The 18,798-nt window shown below is 49.6% G+C and overlaps 1 protein-coding gene across 3 annotated transcripts in view; it reads right to left on the reverse strand.

Annotated features, from left to right (window-relative positions):
* Positions 1 to 546: 546 nt before the first annotated feature.
* LOC133350019 (neuronal migration protein doublecortin-like) overlaps positions 547 to 18,798 on the reverse strand; it is a 66,302-nt gene continuing 48,050 nt past the window's right edge. For 2 of the 3 annotated variants that reach the window (XM_061563970.1, XM_061563971.1), the window contains exons 4-7: positions 14,815 to 14,917; positions 10,319 to 10,429; positions 5,292 to 5,383; positions 547 to 3,031 (exon numbers count right to left, since the gene is read on the reverse strand). In XM_061563970.1, coding sequence (XP_061419954.1) covers positions 2,996 to 3,031; positions 5,292 to 5,383; positions 10,319 to 10,429; positions 14,815 to 14,917 — 342 coding nt within the window. In that variant the 3' untranslated portion in view covers positions 547 to 2,995. The remainder of the gene's footprint in view (positions 3,032 to 5,291; positions 5,384 to 10,318; positions 10,430 to 14,814; positions 14,918 to 18,798) is intronic. The other variant, XM_061563972.1, reaches the window with a different exon arrangement.

Consider the following 18,798-nt stretch of genomic DNA (forward strand, 5'->3'; position numbering starts at 1 on the left):
TTATAAGGAAGCCACCGGTGTTGTGCACTTTTAAAACATCCACTAGATTGACGAACTCATTTGTGCAGAAACTGCTTTTTGTGTTTCGTTGTCCTCCGCCCACACCTCTGCTTAACATCGTTGGCTACGTATGGTGTGAAAAAAGTTCAACATCCGTACATACAAAACTCGAAATCAAGGAATTGGCTGTGCATGCGAAGGAGGAGCTGGGAACCCTTACACAAAATGGTCTTCATACTCCACTCAGTATTAGCAGTACAGTATTGTTAGCGTGTTTATCGATACTCCAATAGAGCCTATAATATATTGTTGATATGTAAGAAATAACGTTGTCGGCAACACATCCCCATGTGGTCTACAATGGTATAACGAACCCTCTTAGCGCTGATTTGGTTAGCGCTCGTTTCTTCAGGAAGGCATCTTGATCGCTAACCGAGGTCTCTGCCTGTATTTGTTAAACTCTTAGAGTTTTATTATTGTTCACCGAATGACCGTTTTTACCACCGATTAAGCCTTTTTCAAGTAACAAAACACTCCACAATGTGATACAACGAAAGGCTTTCTTTATTTACCATCATGTTAAATATTCCTAACACTAACAGCGAGATACTGGAAGCGGGAAAAAACAAACAATTACCCATATGAAAAACGGCAAAGGAAATCATAAAATAAAAAAACGTCCCCCCCCACCAAGTTTTTCATTTAAAAGAAATAAAAACACTGCACAAGAGTAACACGTCCTGCACACACATGCACATTCCAAGCAGAGCCTGACCAAAAAAATAGTCAAATCCCACGTCTGGCTGCAGGAGCAATAACACCAGCCAACATTGTAGGGAGAGAGAGAGAGAAACTAAATCGAAGGAAAAACAAAAGAGAGGGCAAGGGGGGAAGTGGGAGGACTTTGAAGGGGGGTAGAGACACTTTTACAATTCTGAGAAATGAGGAGGGGAGGTTTTGTCCAATGCACTGAAGAAAAAAAGAAGAGAAATCGTCTCTGGGCTCTCTGTTGCCCGGCGGTCGCTCCTGATATAACTGTGCTTGGGGAGGGTGAGCGAGTGCACCATTCACCCGAACGCTATTCAGTCTGTTCTCCCATTCACGAGCGTTTTCACAGCGCCAATTGGATATAGCGCGATCGAGTGAACGGAACTACGTCGCGCGAGTCGGAGCAAGCGGTAGTACGGCTGCCTCGGCGTAGCGTCGCACAAGGCATCGGGATACTGCTGGATGCTTCTAGATGCTACCCACGCACCTCGGTCTTTGTTCAGCCTGCGTTACGCATCTCACCGTGTTATCGCGGACTGTGCTTTACCCTATATTATATATTATTTATTATAACGCGATTTTATTTTTTCCCCGTAACGCGTTGTTCTTCAGGAACGCATCTACCGCGTTACAGGAGAACAGACTGTACAATATTTTTTTTCTAAATTTCCCAGCGCCCACGTTCGTTAAAAATCACCGCACGAAACTTTCGAGTGGATTACAACGTGCAGCTGTTAAAACTGTGACATGATCTAGCTCGGGCGTTCTAAGTCCCATTCCAAGTGGTTCTGTTTTTATTACAACTACTCCGATTGCCGTGGTTAAAGTAGCGTTTATTAGCAATGTCAGCCTAGAAATGTGCAGAGTCATAGTTGTGACGTTGACTCGAGACGATCATCCACTCTATGGTCAAGGTGCTAATATTTATACAAAATAATCTCTATTTCCCCCACCTTAGAAAAAAAAGTACAAAGGACGACATTAAATAAAGTAGAAACAATAGAAAAATGTTCAACGTTAGAAAATTTAAAGCATAAAAGGATGTTAGTTTTAAGCTCACCACGCAAGTGTACCGTTATAAAATCGACACGTTCATGATTAAATTTCACCTCGTCGGAAACCGTAATATCCCAACGCATGACGCGTGAAGGAGCCCAGAGTTGCGTTGTTTCTGGAAAGATTTCGAGAAGAGACGTCGATCCGCCGTAATCTCGTACACAACTTTAGGGCCGCTCTCATCTAAAATTAAAAAATCCCAGAGTGCACCGGTGTGACATGGGCAGCACTTAAGTAGCATTTGATCTTTCAAGGGAAATACTTTAAGGGGCTCATCCACAAACGAACAGCGTTTTCCCAAGGTCACACGCGCAGAGCGCCATGTGGCTTGGGCAACTCAGCGGCAGTGGGTTTTCGTCAACTGCGGTTGGAAAGCAAACTTGGGCATGAAAGACACGGGCGCTTATTAGGAGAGGTGGTGCGTGTGTACGGAGGTGTGGGAGACAGAGAGACTGGGGCGGGTGGGTTACGTGAGTTTCAGAGAGAGTGAGCACAACACTTAAAGCAAGTTTAATTCTTATGGCTGACCCCTGACACCCTGTTCAACACCTTGCTTCTGCACATCTTTACAATGCTTTGGTGATGGCAGTGGAATCAGGTGAATCATCGCAAGCCAAACATCAGTTCATACATACAGTTACGTGTAACTATATATATAGTTGTAGTTATGCAAGGAGAAATAAAATCAAGCGAGTGCCCATTTTAAAAAATGTCGCAAAATCATAAAATCTACGTTAAAAAAGCAAAAAAAAATCATCGATCGATACACAATGCACATCCTTTTCACTCTGTACTTAGATCACTGACATTACAGCCGTCTCGTGGTTGTTTCATATCCGAAAAGGCTGACGAAAGCACGACTTGCGTTTTTCAGCTCCTAGCCAAATAAACGTCGACCGGAATTACATCTATGTTATATGCGAATGTGCAGACTATTATTATTCTCATTATGATGAATGTTTTTTTTTTTTTAACGGCGAAGTACACGACGGGTAACGGAATGGACGGACGGATGATGCGATGAGAAATGAGATGAGCAGGCCCGGGTCACGGTGGTTTATGGCCAGCAAATTGAACGGCCACAAAAGTCCAAATGAACGTCACCGTCTGAACCATCGCCCCTCTCCTCCTTCTCCTGCCCCTGCTCTTGTTTTGTGGTTCCAACTCTGCCTCACTTCTCATCCAGAGCCAGGGGCAGGTACAGATCCTGCGGACAAAGGAACACACAGCAACAATTAGCTACGCTGCATCTGTGTGGCTATCGAGGTTATTCAGCCTCTCAAGTGGCCTCTCCGGAGGCTTGGTGGATGTTGGGGAAATGGCCCCGTGGATCGCTCGTGCAGGGGGCAGTCTTCTTGCATTGCGTGATTGACGGTTCTAGCTTTGTTAAGTTTGTTAATTGGTGACGAAAAAAAATTGCTTAACAAAGTTTTTTTTGTTACTTTAGTCAGTCGACAAAATCACGACAATTTACGCACCGCGTTCACAGATCGCTCATGAGAGCACGAGTTTGGCGCGTGCTCTTTGGCACATCTCAGTCTCAAGCGTGCCGTCTGTGGGTCGTCTGTCCACGTGCGTTGACACTCACCAAATCGGCTCTTTTGTTGCGCGCGCAATTAAAAACGCCAATGGCCAAATAAAGCGGCGTGCGATCGGACGCGGGGGGCCCGACAGGCTGGGTTTACGAGCAGCCCAAACCACACGGGCAGAGGGGACGCCCGCGGTGCAACGAGGGCGCGGGGCGTGCGAGTGAGCGAGACGGTTCTCCTCCTCCTCCGCCTCCGTTCGCAGAGTCGGGGACGTCGTTCTAACGGCACGCCTAAGTTTGCGTGCTCCCAATTCTCTTGCAAACAAAAAAAACAAAAAGGACACCTCATTGAAAAGGGCGCTGACAAATAAGCCAGGCGATGCAATTGTTGTGATGCGAGAGGGGCGCGAAATTTGTAACGTGCCGCCGAGTTTGTACGTGTGATATCGCGCTTTGAGCTACCAACTTTCGCCGCGTATCAACCCGTGTGACATGATTTTTCCAGGTATGGCGCACTGAGCTATACAGCTATTTTTCCGAAGCTGTCTGGCCACTAATGATAGCTCAGGGTCGGGATTGGAACCCACAACCTCCTGGATACCAGGTGAGGAAGTAAATATCTCGGCACCGATAATATTTTTTATACTTCATATAGCATCGTCACTTACTCAAATTGCATCTCAAAACGCTGCTGTAGAAATTGTAACGAGCACAGTTTTCACACGGAGTCATGGGTAGCCACAGGCAAGCGGGAAGGGGGTAGCCACAACCGGCGCGGAACAATTTCCCAAACTCCGTGGCCCTATGTTGGGATGTTTGGCCAACTCCACGGGGTAAATCTTTGCTCACTTTGAACGAGGGTGACAGTCCGCACCGGCTCAAGGATTCACAGAATGATTCCCTCCCATGGACCAAAGGTTCAACGCAGGCATGGGCCCAACGATCGGCGAGCGCGCTTCCGCTAGGCCGTGCCACCGGCCACGATTAAATATGTGCGATCAAAAAAAACTCTTGACAATAATTTCGTCCCGTGCAGACCAGGCTCGAGAGCCCAGTTGCTCTGCGGCTGCCAGATGTTGAAGCGAGAGACTTACAGCCTCGCTGGCACGTGTTCGTATTTTTCCTGCACGCCTCCGCGTACAGTGCATGCATACCTCCTCCACGGGGGTTCACGGTGCAGAATGAGTATTTGGCGCGACGACTGCCGACGTATCCCGCGAGGAACAAGAGCCGAGAGGGTTCGCAGCGAATTTCCGCTCGTTTGATTTACTCGGAATATTTGCTCCACCACCTTCCCTTTGTATCTACCACGTGCATCACTTTTATCGTTTCACAGATTTATTTTCTCAACGTGACCTCCTTACACGGTGATGAATGAAGGGCTGGTCCGACCCGCCAGGTGGCACGGTGGTTAAAGCATGGCTGCTCACAATTAGGTCACAAGTTCAAGTCTTGGTCAGGTGTTAAATTAGCCCTCCATCTTGTTGGGGGTGAATACAACTAATACCATATTAAGGGAAGTCTGCAGTGGCTGACTCATCCCCCCACCATCATCATTTGCCATGGCCAATCCACCACTTGGATGAAAGCCTCCGCAACCCGCGACAATCTCTCAATTCTTTGATGCAATAAAGCCACCTTGCACCCATCTCCTCGGATGGACGTGCTCCCAGACGCGTTCCATTCCTTTGCTGCCACTCCGTCATGATTCTTGACCATTTGCCATCATTGCTCCGAGTGACGTGTCTGCCCAAGCTCCCCCACCATAAGAATGAGCAAGGCCCCGCTCTCGTTTGAGGCGGAATCCACCGTGGCTTTTGACCTTTCAACTGTGCCAACTCCAGCCAACTACAGCGGTTTATTCCTTCTGCGAGGACACCTTACGATGCGAGGGTGGGGCTTGAGGGTGAGGGGGGGGTCGGGGGTCGGGTGCTCTGACCTTGTTGCGCCGGAGGCTGGACGGGCTGGAGGGGGAGCTGGGAGACGGGGCCGAGCGCGGCGTCGACAGCTGGCTGCCGCTGCCGCCGTTCACTGCACACGAGGGCGACACGCGGGCGATTTTCGGGTGACACGCGGGTGACACACGCGGGCGACACACGGCATGGGAGCGCAAGTCAGGACCACGTGCGAGAGGCAACGGCGGCTGGGACGGGGAACCCCCCACATTCTTCTCTCGCTTCTGGAAATGATCAACGCGTCGCCGAACATTGTTACGCAGCCAACAAGCTTCCTGTGGGGTTGTTAGGATGGTGGCCTGTGGTCGTCGGTGGACCTCCCTGTGACTCGACTGGCGCTGGGAAGGGGCTGCCAGCTCAAACATGAGTCCTGGTTGAGCCTCCCAGAAACCCGCTGTGCGTCTGTGGGTCGCTGCTTGTCCCAACGTAAGCAATTTATATTTTTACGCCTCTCTGCCTTGGTTCTTTAGGTAAAATAAAAATTAGAAATAGAAATATTTATTTATTTATTTTTTATTTTTTTATTTTTTTATTTTTATTGTAGATTTGTTGTTTGTTTTCTATCTACGTTACTTTACCGAAAGAACCAAGAATATGAATTCCTGCAGTCACGAAAGTTTAAAGTCAAATTTAACCGCTCTCTGCCTCCGTTTAATTCCCCTCCATATCCCCGTCCCACTGCATTTTGCAATGCAGATGAGCTGCATCGCAAAAGGCAGGATACGGAGGCTTGCAGCGGATGGGGAATACCACGGGGTGGACATGGGACGGGGGTGGGGATGTGGTTGGTAAGGGAGAGTGGGTGAAGATTGACAGTAGGGGCGGAACGAACGGCCCCCTTCGCGATGCGACGAATCGTCGTGATTCAGGGTCGCAAACTGTTTCGACGATATATCTATTTTTTAAACACTGGTGCACGTAGTGGCCTCTGGTGGCTGGCCGATTGTATAAAATACACACATCGAAAAAAAAAGATCGATGCTTACACTCGCTAATTCAGTACGTGCGTTGCGTAAGTAAAATCAAAATTCTAAATTAATCGGGCCTAGGAGGGGTGGTTAAGATTATTAGGTTCCATTACAGACGAGGTCTTCTGACCCCCCCCCCCTCTCGCCGCTCCCCTCGTTCCTGTTCCCCTTCCTTCCACGACGGCGCTAATTACGAGTGTTGCTGCCTCTAATAGAAGCAAATGAGTGGGCGGTGGCGAAATGCAATTTTAAATACCGGAGACAGCGCCCGTCCGCGCGCGCGTCCGCCGCAAGGCAGCGGAGCAGAGTTGACGCGCGACAGTGCCACTTAATGAAAACAGATCCAGGGGATCGGCGGGCAGGGCAGCTTTCAGCACCCACGCATCGGCGACTCTGAACAAATAATTATTTATGTCCTTGTCGACCGCAGTTTAGATTCCGTGTCTGCGAATCGTCACCACCACCGTCATTATTTTCATCGCACGAAGCGTCGGCTTTGGGGAGGAGGGAGGGGGGGGGGTATGGGGAAGCGGTGTGGATCGTTTCACTCGGTGCCAGTGGCAGACGCATTTTGGAAGTTGGCGGTGGTGGCCTGCGCGTGAACGGTTCCCAGCAGTGACGCATTAGATTATAAATAGTAATTTATCGTTCGTAGCGCACGCAGACTCCGTTCACTCTAAGAGAAAAAACAGAACGAATCAGAATACATGCATTGATGTGCTTGGTTACCAAGAGGAGTTTCTTGGTTCTATAGTCATGCATTACACGCATGCAACTGCTGGCTGCTCACGCGGTACCGAGCTGAGGGACGATTGCACGCCACATCTGTGATTCAAGATTCTTCTTGGTTCTTTCGGTAAAGTCACGTAGAAGGGAAATAATAAAGTAATACTTCCCTTCTACGTGACTTTACCGAAAGAAGGGAAATAATAAAATAATATTACCCTTCTATGTGACTTTACCGGAAGAACCAAGAAGATGAATCCCTGCAGTCACGAAAGCTTTAAATCGAAATTCAAGATTCTGTCAACGAGCACAGTCGAAAGGGGAGAAAAGTAGCAGACTCGAAATTGACCGTGGTTCTCGTCCAAGATGTTGACGCTATCCTTCTTTTGGCAACGTCGAAAATTGTTTTGGGTGTCCAGGGACACCTCCCGCCCTGTGCTCACTGCCCTCCGTTCATCGGGTAAATGGACCGCGTGGGGCTGTTGTGCGCTGGTCCCAGCTGGGAATGGGTGTGTTTTCTTGTCTGGACGGCGTAGGCCTCTGCAGAGGCACCTGCAGCTTCACGGCGACGCGGGGACGCCGACTACGACCAGAATAAATCACAGGAATAATTTTCTTTCTGTGAGAATCTAACGCGCACATTTTTTGTTGTTGTACGCGTTTGATCAAAATTGCAGAAATGAGGTTTCGCACGGAGGCAAGAATGAACGTAAAAGAGACGCGACCGATTTGATGTAACAAAAAAAAAACGCCCGGAGAAATGAATAAATAAATATAAAAAGGGACATCATGCAAGCCAAAGATTAAATGTCAAGAATGTAAAACGAAAGCGCGTAAAACGCGTGACGAGATTAATAGCACCGCGTTTGACGGCTTCGTGCATTCGCAAGTTGAAAGGTAAAGCGTGCGAGGGATTTAACTTCGAAGAGAGGAGGCGTTCATATAAATCGAGGGGGGCCGGCGATCGCGATGGGGCTACGTGGGCTCCGAGCCGCCCCGATGCGGCCGCAGCTCCCACAACCACCGCCCCCCCCCCCCCCCCCCAGGATTTTCTCCTTCCATTTATTCCCCGCCGATCACCGCGTCCGTCCGATATTCTCTCTCCTCAATCTCCCCCCACTCCACACCCCTCTCTCTCCTTCGCGGAGCATTACGCGACCACCTGGAGTCATCCCCTATTGTTTTCCGACCCATTTAACGCCGCGCGTGGCGCACAGCTGTCTGGCTCGGTTTCTGGGCCCCCGTTATGACCTCTCCCTCCTCCTCCTCGTCTGACACAACCCCCCCCACCTCCCCCCCCCCAGCACACACAACCCGACTTCTCTCCATGCGGTCTTATACCCCGATCACCGCCGCCGCCGCCGCCACCACCACCGCCGCCGCCACCATTCTCCCACAAGCACCGTACCCCGCCATTCCTTTCTGATATTTGATCGTCTGGAGGACGTGATGATTCAGCCCTGCTGCTGTGCAAGTCGCTGGTCCATTTCAAAGGCGAGGTTCGGTTGCTCATGATGGACCGCTCAACATTGTAATATTATTATTAAATACTAATAACAACGCGGTGGTTTATGTTGAGGGTGCAATGATAGATATCCTCCCGCCTCTACCCCGGAGTTGCTTTGATGAACCGTCGCAATGAGATTCAAGAATTAATGATTTTGTCAATGTAGCGAGGAATGGAAATGCCTCTGTAGAGGAGAAATTGAGCAAATGCTTAGAACGAATAACCACTGCTTCTCAAGCGATATGATCGATGAATATGCATGTTGAACTTCTTTCGCAGCTAATCAGAAGCTCAAGAGCTGGGTAGTTTCAACAGCAGTTCTGTTATATCTTCTTACAAGGGCTGCTTGTTTAACATGGGGCGACTCACTGCTCCGCGAGAGTTCCAAATGGAATCTTGGTTCTCTAGTGCGATGATGCCAAATACACAGGAGGAATAACACTGGGAGAAAGACACCTACCCACGTCACACAATTAGGTTCATATCTGACTGAATATGTCCTGGCATGTGTGCAAAACATGGGTAGTACGTCCCCCGCACCTCCAATTAGCATGGTTGGCTACGTACGGTGCGAAATAAGTTCGACATACTTACATGCATCATTCGACCTCCTTTGCCAGTACCAAAATATATTAATAGGGTTTTCCCCCTTTGTTCTGGCAACATAACTGACACCTTTTTTACAAGGAATCATGTCTGCATTAACCACAATTCTTGTGGTCAAAATGCAAACAAAAAAGACACTGATAATATATGCATTGTCCTTGAAACTGATTGGTCCACACCAGAGACGGCTTTCTTTTGAGCCTCGTCTCAATTGGTGCTAGACCAGAGGACGCCAAAAGGCGTACAGCGCAAAAACAACGCAGTATCAAAGTAATGAGGGCTCGGGGTAAGCATCTACATCATTAGACCTCTTTTGCCAGTACCACAATATAATAATAGGGGTTTTCCCCTTTGTTCTGGCAACAAAACTGAAACCGTTTTACAAGGAATCATGTGTGCAAACAAAAAAACATACTCTGATAATTGAGACGAGGCTCAGACATGATTCCTTGTAGAAAGGTTTCAGTTTTGTTGCCAGAAAAAAGGGGGAAAACCCTATTATTATACTTACATGTACTGCCACGTGTTTCAGACATGAAGATGATGCAAACCGCACGTGCAACTACAACACTACCTTTACCCCTCGAAGTTCCACTTCAAAACACAGTCCTCTCTTGGGGGCCACTCAGACGAAAAAAGAAAACCTCCAAAACTTCCATCGTCCTCTCCCAACCGACGGTGCCAGATCCCCCTCTCTCTCTTCACGCTCACTTATTTATTGGCCGCACAGTGTAACACGAAATAGCGCGTTGCTTTATGTGGCACATTAGGAATGGATCACTCTTTTAATTATATCCTTGTGCAGCAAGGGAGTAAAGTGTGGTTCTGTGAAAGTCCTGATGTCATGTGCAGTGCATCAATGCATGTGTGTACAGCAGCATGTGTGTACAGCAGCATGTGTGTACAGCAGCATGTCATGACTGAGTCGGGCCTGTAGGTGGCTGGCAGGGTTAATGAATAACCGCACGTGTAAACAAGCCACGTGGTCAATGGCGACTCGGAAGAATTGCTGCGTGTAACACGCGCTGTTGCATTTTACAGAGTGACGGTGCTGTTCTTCACGAGATTAATATTAACCACAAATAATAAATGTGCTTGCCCTCGATTTGGAGCACCTGCCCACGTCCTTCATTTCGAGTGTGCAACATTTAAAACCGGCATGGGGGAACGTGCGAGCGGAGAGAGAGAGAGAGAGACAGCGCACCTGATCCGCCAGGCGACTTGCTCCGGATGGACGGGCTCTTGGCTCCGCTGCGGCGAGGCACAGACGGTGGTCCCCCCTTCCCGGCGGTCGATTTGAGGCCGCGGCAGTCTGCTGAAACACGAGCCGGGACATCCCGAGCAGTTACGCCGGCTCCTCGCGCGAGCCGTCGGGCTTGCTTGCGCCTAACCGAATCGCTCGCGAAATTGGCCGCGAATCTCGATCATCGTCCCCGCGGCTGCTTTTGTCCACATCTGAGCCTGGTAGCCACGCCGCGCTGCGACGATGAAATTAAATGGCACGTTTTTACTTCATTCTGCGCGTGACGAAATGCATCCTTAAATAATCGCCGAGCAGATCGACGCTCGTCAGCGGTGAGGGTTTCTTCTCTCTACCGTAAAAGCAACTGGTCACACAATTTGCTCACGACCGGTTGCAGAGACGCCCGTCGACAATGGATTCAGTTTGCGAGTGACCAAGTTGCGAGTGACCAAGTTGCTAGTGACCAAGTTGCGCAGTGAGCCAACCGCTCCGGACCCGGATTCACAGCACCAACGGTGCGCCTCTCTTGCGCGGGACCTCTTGCACAACATTGCCAACAAAAGCCCCGGCACAACGATCCGGCCTGGGCTCGCACCAACCGGATCTCCCATCTCTTCGGAGCGCCGATCACGTAGAGCTGCCGGATTAGAGGATACAACGGAGTGGAATTAAATCAAAATCCCCCATTAAAGCCCTAAATATGTTTTTTAGCCCATCAGCTTATGGCACTTCCAGGCTTACGCTATCCGGCGGCATTTGTTTCGGCAGGGAAACTCTGGGCAGGTTTTGACCACGTGTCTCTCATCAGCTAAGTCAAGCTCGTGATAATAAACAGCACTGCAAGGCGCCTCGGCAGTGGGAAACGCCGGCCGGAGTTGGGAAAAGACGATTCAAGTTGCTCTACAGGATTCGGACAGGGGCCTTATCATCTGTCCTTCGTCAGGAGCTGAGACCCTCTGATTGCACGGCTAGAAGACGGTGCTTGTACGAGATTTATCAGCCATGTCAGTGTGAGTGGCTCATGTGACCCACAAAAGCAGGTCATTGATTGATTCCAACCAATGACTGCAAACGGCAATATTGTTTCAAAATTCAATATTCACTGGAGAAATGATCTGTTTATAGTTTTACCCATAATCCACTGCAGGAAGGAGCAGTGGTGCAGTGGTTAGCCTACGAAGCTATCACCAAAAGAGCCAGCGTTTAATTCCTGACCACGGTTAAAAATGTCATCATTCTCATAACACCATTAAAATAATCTTCATGCGAATCAGTTCATGAACTTAAGTATTTCACGCCGCCGTAATGCAGTACTATGAAGTAACGCAGCGTGCCCATCGTGTAATGTGTACAAGTCTCGTTAAGTCGCGCACGTTGCTCGCAGCGTACGGGCGGCGAGACATTTCGGTTTTGCTCGCTCACGGTTTGAACGTTTGAACCCTGCACCCGAGACGGTGGGGGGCGGCAAGAGTGGGGGGCGGGAGGGGGGTTGGTCGCATGCTGTGGTTTAATGAGAGAGAAATCATCTACTGCTGGGAGACAACCCCCTCCAGCCATGACTGCCGGGGTCAAAAGGCCACCGTGTTAGCGATCCCAGCCAAATGGAGGCAGCGAAGTCGCCCGACCTAATTTAGCTGAATTCGTTTGAAGGGTAAAGTTGCAGCCCTGCAACTTCTTGCTCACACCGCCGCTGGTAGAAAGATGCTGCCACCAGACGGAGTTCCAGAGAGCCTCTCTACGAGGGAAATTTGGTCGGTTCTTTAACATTTGATTTGCCGGGTGCACAGAAGGTTGCCTGGGGTGGTGGATTTAAGCAAATGCCAAGCCGGGAGATCAAATCAAACTGTCGACCTCTGGATTACAAGTGAAAACACACACATTTAGAAGAAGAATTTCGACAACAAAAAAAGACGATTTGCAAGCTACGACCCGAAGCGTTGGTGAACATTTCTGGCGGCCAAGGGAGCGTGGGGTCCCGCTGGCGAAGGCACGGCGCAGGGACACTGCGGTTTCTGCGTCTGGGTTTTTCTTTAACTGTGTGGCGAACGCACCTGCCCTTGCTGTCCTGCCAATTAGGTGCAGCGACTGAGAGGCCCCTTTTGTGCAGACCCCCCCCTACTCCCACGTAAACACACTCGCGCGCACACACACGCTCGCACACACACGCTCGCACACACACGCTCGCACACACACACACACTTGCGCACGCACACACGTACACTCGCATGCACACAAACGCTCGCACACACACACTCGCGCACACACACGCTCGCGCACAGACACACGTACGCTCGCACGCACACACACATGCTCGCACACACACACTCGCGCACACACACAAGCTAGTGCGCACACAAACGCTCGCACACGCACACTCGCGCACACACACACTGGCGCACACACACACACAAGCTAGCGCACACACACACACTCGCGCACACACACACATGCTCGCACACACACATGATCGGCCCCCTGAAAACGTAACAAACACACAGGCTTGGCTGGCCAGCCTGCCCGGCTGTAAATCTGGGCTCTGTGCACCATAACCAAAATAAACTCCAGAAATCAAAGGTGGAGGGGGAAAATTTTACGTTGTTCCTGTGTTTATAGAATTCGTTTCATTTTCTGAAAAAAAAATCTTTATGGAGCTTTCTGAGGGATGGCGGGCAGAATGAATTATGCTCACTCCTACCTCCGTGGGTGAAATGGCACCTTGTGTCCATGTGTAAATACAATACGTATAAATATTGTGTCCGTGTGTAAATACAAGACATATAAATATTGTTCTAATGATTCGCTTCATCAATACCGACCGGATGCCATTATGTACATTGCTCTGCTCTGACTGCACGACTGTACTTTTATTTAGGAATTCCATCAAATTAATATGATCGTAAACTATTACCGTTACGCTGCTGTTGGAGACTATTAAAATGCCGCACGCTATAGCTGGGGTTTGTGAAATTTTTATGATCAATCTGCTACCCAGGCAACCTCACTATTGTTATAACGTTTTGGGCCAATTCCATTAACAAGGGTTTCGCTTCCTACGGAAGGAAGCCAGAGATCCCAGGATCCCAGAGAAAACCCCACCACTACTTACGAGTGGGTTGCACTCAGCACTGCCAACCCTCTCAGCCGCGTTGCAGCACTCCGCCTACGACGTCCGGCAAGCCTAAGCGACCAGAAAGGGCACGGAGCCCGCTGTTGTAAACCAGGGCGCAGCGTTGGAGTGCGCTGCAAAGCCAGCGAACTGAGTTCAATCAGGATCGGAATATTTGTCTATTCTGCAGAACATATAATTGTTTCTTTCGGTTATGTCACGTAAAAAAAAAATGCAATAAAGTTAAATAAAAAATTTAAATAATAAAATTAAAATAATACATTGAAAATAATAAAAGCAGAAAACCCACAATAAAAAAATATTAAAATAAAATAAAAATAAATTGAAAATAATAAAAGCAAAAAACCCACGACGTTTCGATCGCAACACAAGCGGTCCTCATCAGGCGAAAGAGAGAACCAAGAATATGATTTTCTGCAGTCACGAAAGTTTTAAGTCAAAATTTATCCTGGCGAAATCCGATGAGCTATGAAGCTCAGATTTCACAAATGTCCGGGAGGGGCGCGGGCCAGCAAGTCAAAACAAACAATGTAATAGGCAATATTAAAACATCAAATCAACTGGGAGGTCTGTTCTTCCTCGTGGAAGAACAGACCTCCCGCTACACCACCAAGAGGAAGAACAGACCCTTGGCCACGGCTGGCATCAGTGGTGGGTGTGATATCAGAAACCGTCCTGGGCCCCCTCGTCCCTTCACCAACCCACACCGACCAGCGTGGTCAAGTGTAGCCAAACAACCCCATGACATCTATCGTGTGTGGAGGCTTTCGTCCAGCAGCAGATTGACCAAAGTCATGCGATTTGTTGCGATCACTGTCATAAGCCACCAATCTGCATCACCCATAATACTGTTTTTGTTTAGGTGTGATCGCGTGAATATAAATGTGTCGTTAAACCCACCACCACCCGACGCAACCGGCATCATCTGGCTGCCGCCTGATGATGTCAGTTGTAATTACTGGTGAAACTCTCCAACACACTGGTGTACTCTATCACTAACGAATTGGCATGTTTTGTTCACGTGACAAACCTTACTAATTGGCTGTGTCGGGTGGTGGCGGGTTTAATGACGCATTTATATTTACGCGATCTAACCCCCAAAAAACCTGTATTATGGATGACATTGGTTGCGAAAGCCGACGTGTTAAACTGCGTCACCCAGCCACACACCGACAGCCAAGCAGCTGTAGTTTATCCTGCAGTTCCCATCATCATAGCAGATTGCTAGAATTAACAACCTCGTGATGGGCCTCAAACTACTTTTATCGCGATGGGCCCCACGGAACTTACTCTATCGTGATGGGCCCCATCGTGATGGATCCCACAGTACCTTCTCTATCCAGGATGAAGTCATCTTGAGCGTAGCGGAATTTCTCCGGCCCGCAGGCAATGAAAACGTCGTCATCTCCGAAGAAGTCCTGCAGGCAGGCGATCTGTCGTCATCCGGGGAGGAGAGGCAAGGTGGCAAGGAGGTGGTGGTGGGGGGGGGGGCACGGGTGGGTGGAAGGAGAATGGGGGGGGGGCAGGGATGAGTGACAGAAGAGACAAAGAAACAAAAATAAGCGCCGACCGTGTGCGCCGCATTCCGAGACACGTGTGGCCGTAAATCCCGAGACGGCTTCCAGATGCGGCGGCGCAAACCAGACTTCTCAGACCATCGCCACGCGTATTATTTTTTGTACGTCTAACTAAACAAAAAGCAAGCAAGCAAAGCCCCGGCCATAGCTATCTAAAGGAACACGAATAACTTAGCCAATTCATTATAAATCTGGGGAAATGACAGAGTAAGTGCAATGAACCCATAAAAAATGGCCTTTGATGTGTTGCCAAGAGATTACGCTTTTCTGGGAAATCTCTTCCAAAGGAGTGCCCCCCCGCCCCCGCCTCCCGCTCTGCGTAGACTTGGGCAGCACCGAGCGGAGCTCGCCGAGCGAAGCGCCGAGCGAAGCGCGTCCAAGCAGGACGCATCTCTCGGCCAGACGACTAAAACATGCCGATTACCGTCGTCTTCAGCACACAAAAGGATGCTCGTCGGGGCAAAATCATTTGGAGAGGGAGGGAGGGGTGGTGGTGGGGGGGGAAGCGTGCGGAAGAAATCATGCATTGTAAATCAAGGCGCAGTGCAACTCAAAACCGGAAAATGCCTCGAGAAGCGAAGAGTCGCCAAGAAAATTCGCAAGAAGCCGAATTTGCAGGTGCGGGGAAAGAAAAAAAAACCCAAACAAGTCCCAGTTCTCGCTGCCGGGTGGCGATCTTTTGGATGTTTTTAGCCCCCCCCACCACCCCCCTTAAATCTTTCGACGCTTTACTGAAACCGCAATGACGACGTGCATTTAACTGTGCGAGCGCCCTGGACAGAGAATACGCCAAACCTCTCGGTGGGTCGCGGTGGCGAGATGTCAACTACCTCGCCTGGTATACAGGAGGTCGGTGGTTCGATCCCAATCCTGACACTTGTTTCAATGGAGTTTGTACGTTCTCCCCGTGGTCTCGTGGACTTTTCTCTGGCTCCTGCCTGTTTTTCCCTGCACATTTAGAATCATGCACTTAGAGTATTTGGCTGCTATAAATTTCCCCATGATAAGCCACTTCATTGAGCTATCATTTGTGGCCAGGTCGCTTCTGAAAAAGAGCTGTATAGCTCAGTGGGCCTTACCTGGTAAAGTAAAAAGTTTAGTTTTACAGGTTAGGATACCCGGGTGCCGAATACGATGAGAGAAAATATGGATCTTTGCAAAAAGGTGTCGGTGGTAAAGCTACAATAGCTTAAATTTCGATTTAAAGCTTTCGTGACTGCAGGGATTCATCTTCTTGGTTTATTCGGTAAAGTCACGTAGAAGGGAAATAATAAAAATAAAACATAATAAAATAATTCTCACGACGTTTCGGCTACAACGCAAGCAGCCGTCCTCAGGTGAAGAAACGTCGTGAGAATTATTTTATTATGTTTTATTTTTACTATTTTATTATTTCCCTTCTACAATAGCTTGCTCACGCGACTTTCTGGCAGAGGTAACCCCTCGAGGTGCCTCTCTAAGAGAGGCTACACTTGTCCCTACTCTCCCATGGTGGTCAGACATCTTGGAAGGGGTGGGCAGTGGCCACACTTTACCGCACCATACACGACCTGCTGCCTGACTGACTGTGGTGCATCCATGTATTGTGCTGGGTGGACAAAGGCGGTGAGGCGGGGGAAATTTTTGAATAAAATCGCCTTGTTCTTTCAACTGCCACGCAGGGAGATCAACGAACTGGCCACCTCGGGGGTTGACCCTTGCACGACCCCAAAACCCAACCACAAATACGCCTCGCGAAAGAATAAAATACCGCAGATCGCATACACACCACACACCCGCGCACACTCGCAGAGGCAGATCGCATTGTTAAAATATTCATCAAGCGTAAAACAAACACGGCATTGTACGGCAGCTGTGAGAAATTAGGTCTTCGGTCTGCCAGCCCTAAGTGTGCCCAGGTGAACCTTTGGAATGAGAGCTCAACGGAAGCTTTGGGAATTAATGAAACGCATTTTTCGAGCGCGGACGTCAGTCTCAACAGGGCTCGCGCAGATTGCCAAATCCTGCGTGGAATTGAGGTTCTAAGTTTGAGGTCAGGACGCGACCCACTGCAGTCCAAGAACGGTGCGGTGTTTACTTTTAAGCTGGGAGAGCGAACATGCGGGTGATGTTTCATATTGGGATAGATGAGAAAAGTAAGCAGGCCTTTCAGTAGGATATGTCCACCGATAAGTTCAATCAACTCATGTGCACTCACAGGGACGACTATGTGTGGCTGGGTGGGCGTGTGTGGGTGGAGACCAGTGGTGTTCACAGCAGCAGGTCGCCAGACCCAAAAGATTGTGGGCCAGTGCTTTCGTCGAAAACGTTGTGCGGAAACCTTGGAGGTGTTATCGATTCTGAGCCTCCCGTTTTTCTCTTGGCAACATCTCAACTCTGCAGGACCTCCGGCTTGTGCAACGCCTCTCACATCCCCCATTCCCTTGCCTCGGCTGCCGCCGCTGCTGTGAGCCTCATTGTGTGTGTGTTATATTTTTATTTTACCAGGTGTAATAAAGAACTCTCTCTCAGATGTCGATCTCCGTTGTCCTTTATTGGGTTCGTAGAATCTCGTTACCACGGCGTCATCGCTCAGGCCCGCGTCCCTCTCGACGATCTCTCCACAGCCACTCGGCTGCTGCGTTATACAGTCTCCCTGCTGCTCCGATATGCAGTCTCCCTGCTGCTCAACCTTGCAGCCACACCGCTGCTCCGCTCTCTAGCTTCACTGCTGCCCCGTATACAGCTAGCCTCCCACAGCCGTTAACTCTCTGCGTCTGACACCGATGGCTGACGGTGTCGACGTCTCCCACCGCGTGGCGACCGTGCCACTCTCTCCGTCCTGCCCAGCGTGGCCTCCTCCTGTTTCACTCCGTCTCAACTCCCCTTTCCTCTTCCGGTTCTCCCCCTAAATCCTCTCTGCAACGTGACCCGAACTCCACCCACTCCGCACATGACCCAGACTCCGCCCCCCCCTCAATCCTTGCTCGCATTACACAGGTAAGACTCACGGAGCTATATAAGCTAATTTTCTGAAGCGATCTGGCCACAATTGATAGCTCAACGAAGTGGTTTATCATCATGTGGAAATGTATTGCAGCCGAGTACTCTAAACGCACGTTTCTAAACGTGGAGGAAAAAGCTGGAAGTCCCGGAGCAAAATCGACGCTCCAAAATTACAGGCGTCAGGGTCGGCATCGAACCCACGACCCCCTGTATACTAGGCGAGGTAGTTAACATCTCCCCACCGTGGCGTCCTCATCCGTGCCTTCATCACAGCCCGGCTCAACTGCTGCCACTCTCTCCTCTACGGCCTCGCCAAATGCCGCACCTCCAAAACTCCAGATGACGTAACATTTCCACTGGCCAGACTCCTCACGCACACCCATTTACGAGCTCACACGACCCCGATACTCTCATCTCTCCGGATCCTTCCGCTGGCTTCTAAGTCAATCGCAGTTCAATTCCAAGATCGCTCTCGCCATCTTCAAGATCTTCCACGGATTTGTCCCCCTGCCCACCTCCCCCCTCCACTAACCCTCTCACTCTACTCCCCTCCATTCACTTTCCGCACCAATAACCAAGGGTTTGTATCGAAGCTACCAGCGAGAGGGAGGGGTCGCTCTTTCTCCATTGCTGCTCCCGTTGTCTGGAACTCTAGCCACTTGAGCTGTCAACTCCCTGCTCCTGTTAAAGTCCAGGCTACGTCGGTCTCATTCTCTCCATACAAATAAATCAGCGCGTATCATCTGCTCTGA

The sequence above is a fragment of the Lethenteron reissneri genome, chromosome 32 (genome assembly GCF_015708825.2).
Source record: "Lethenteron reissneri isolate LAM-NWPU_2019-01 chromosome 32, ASM1570882v1, whole genome shotgun sequence".
NCBI lineage: Eukaryota > Metazoa > Chordata > Hyperoartia > Petromyzontiformes > Petromyzontidae > Lethenteron > Lethenteron reissneri.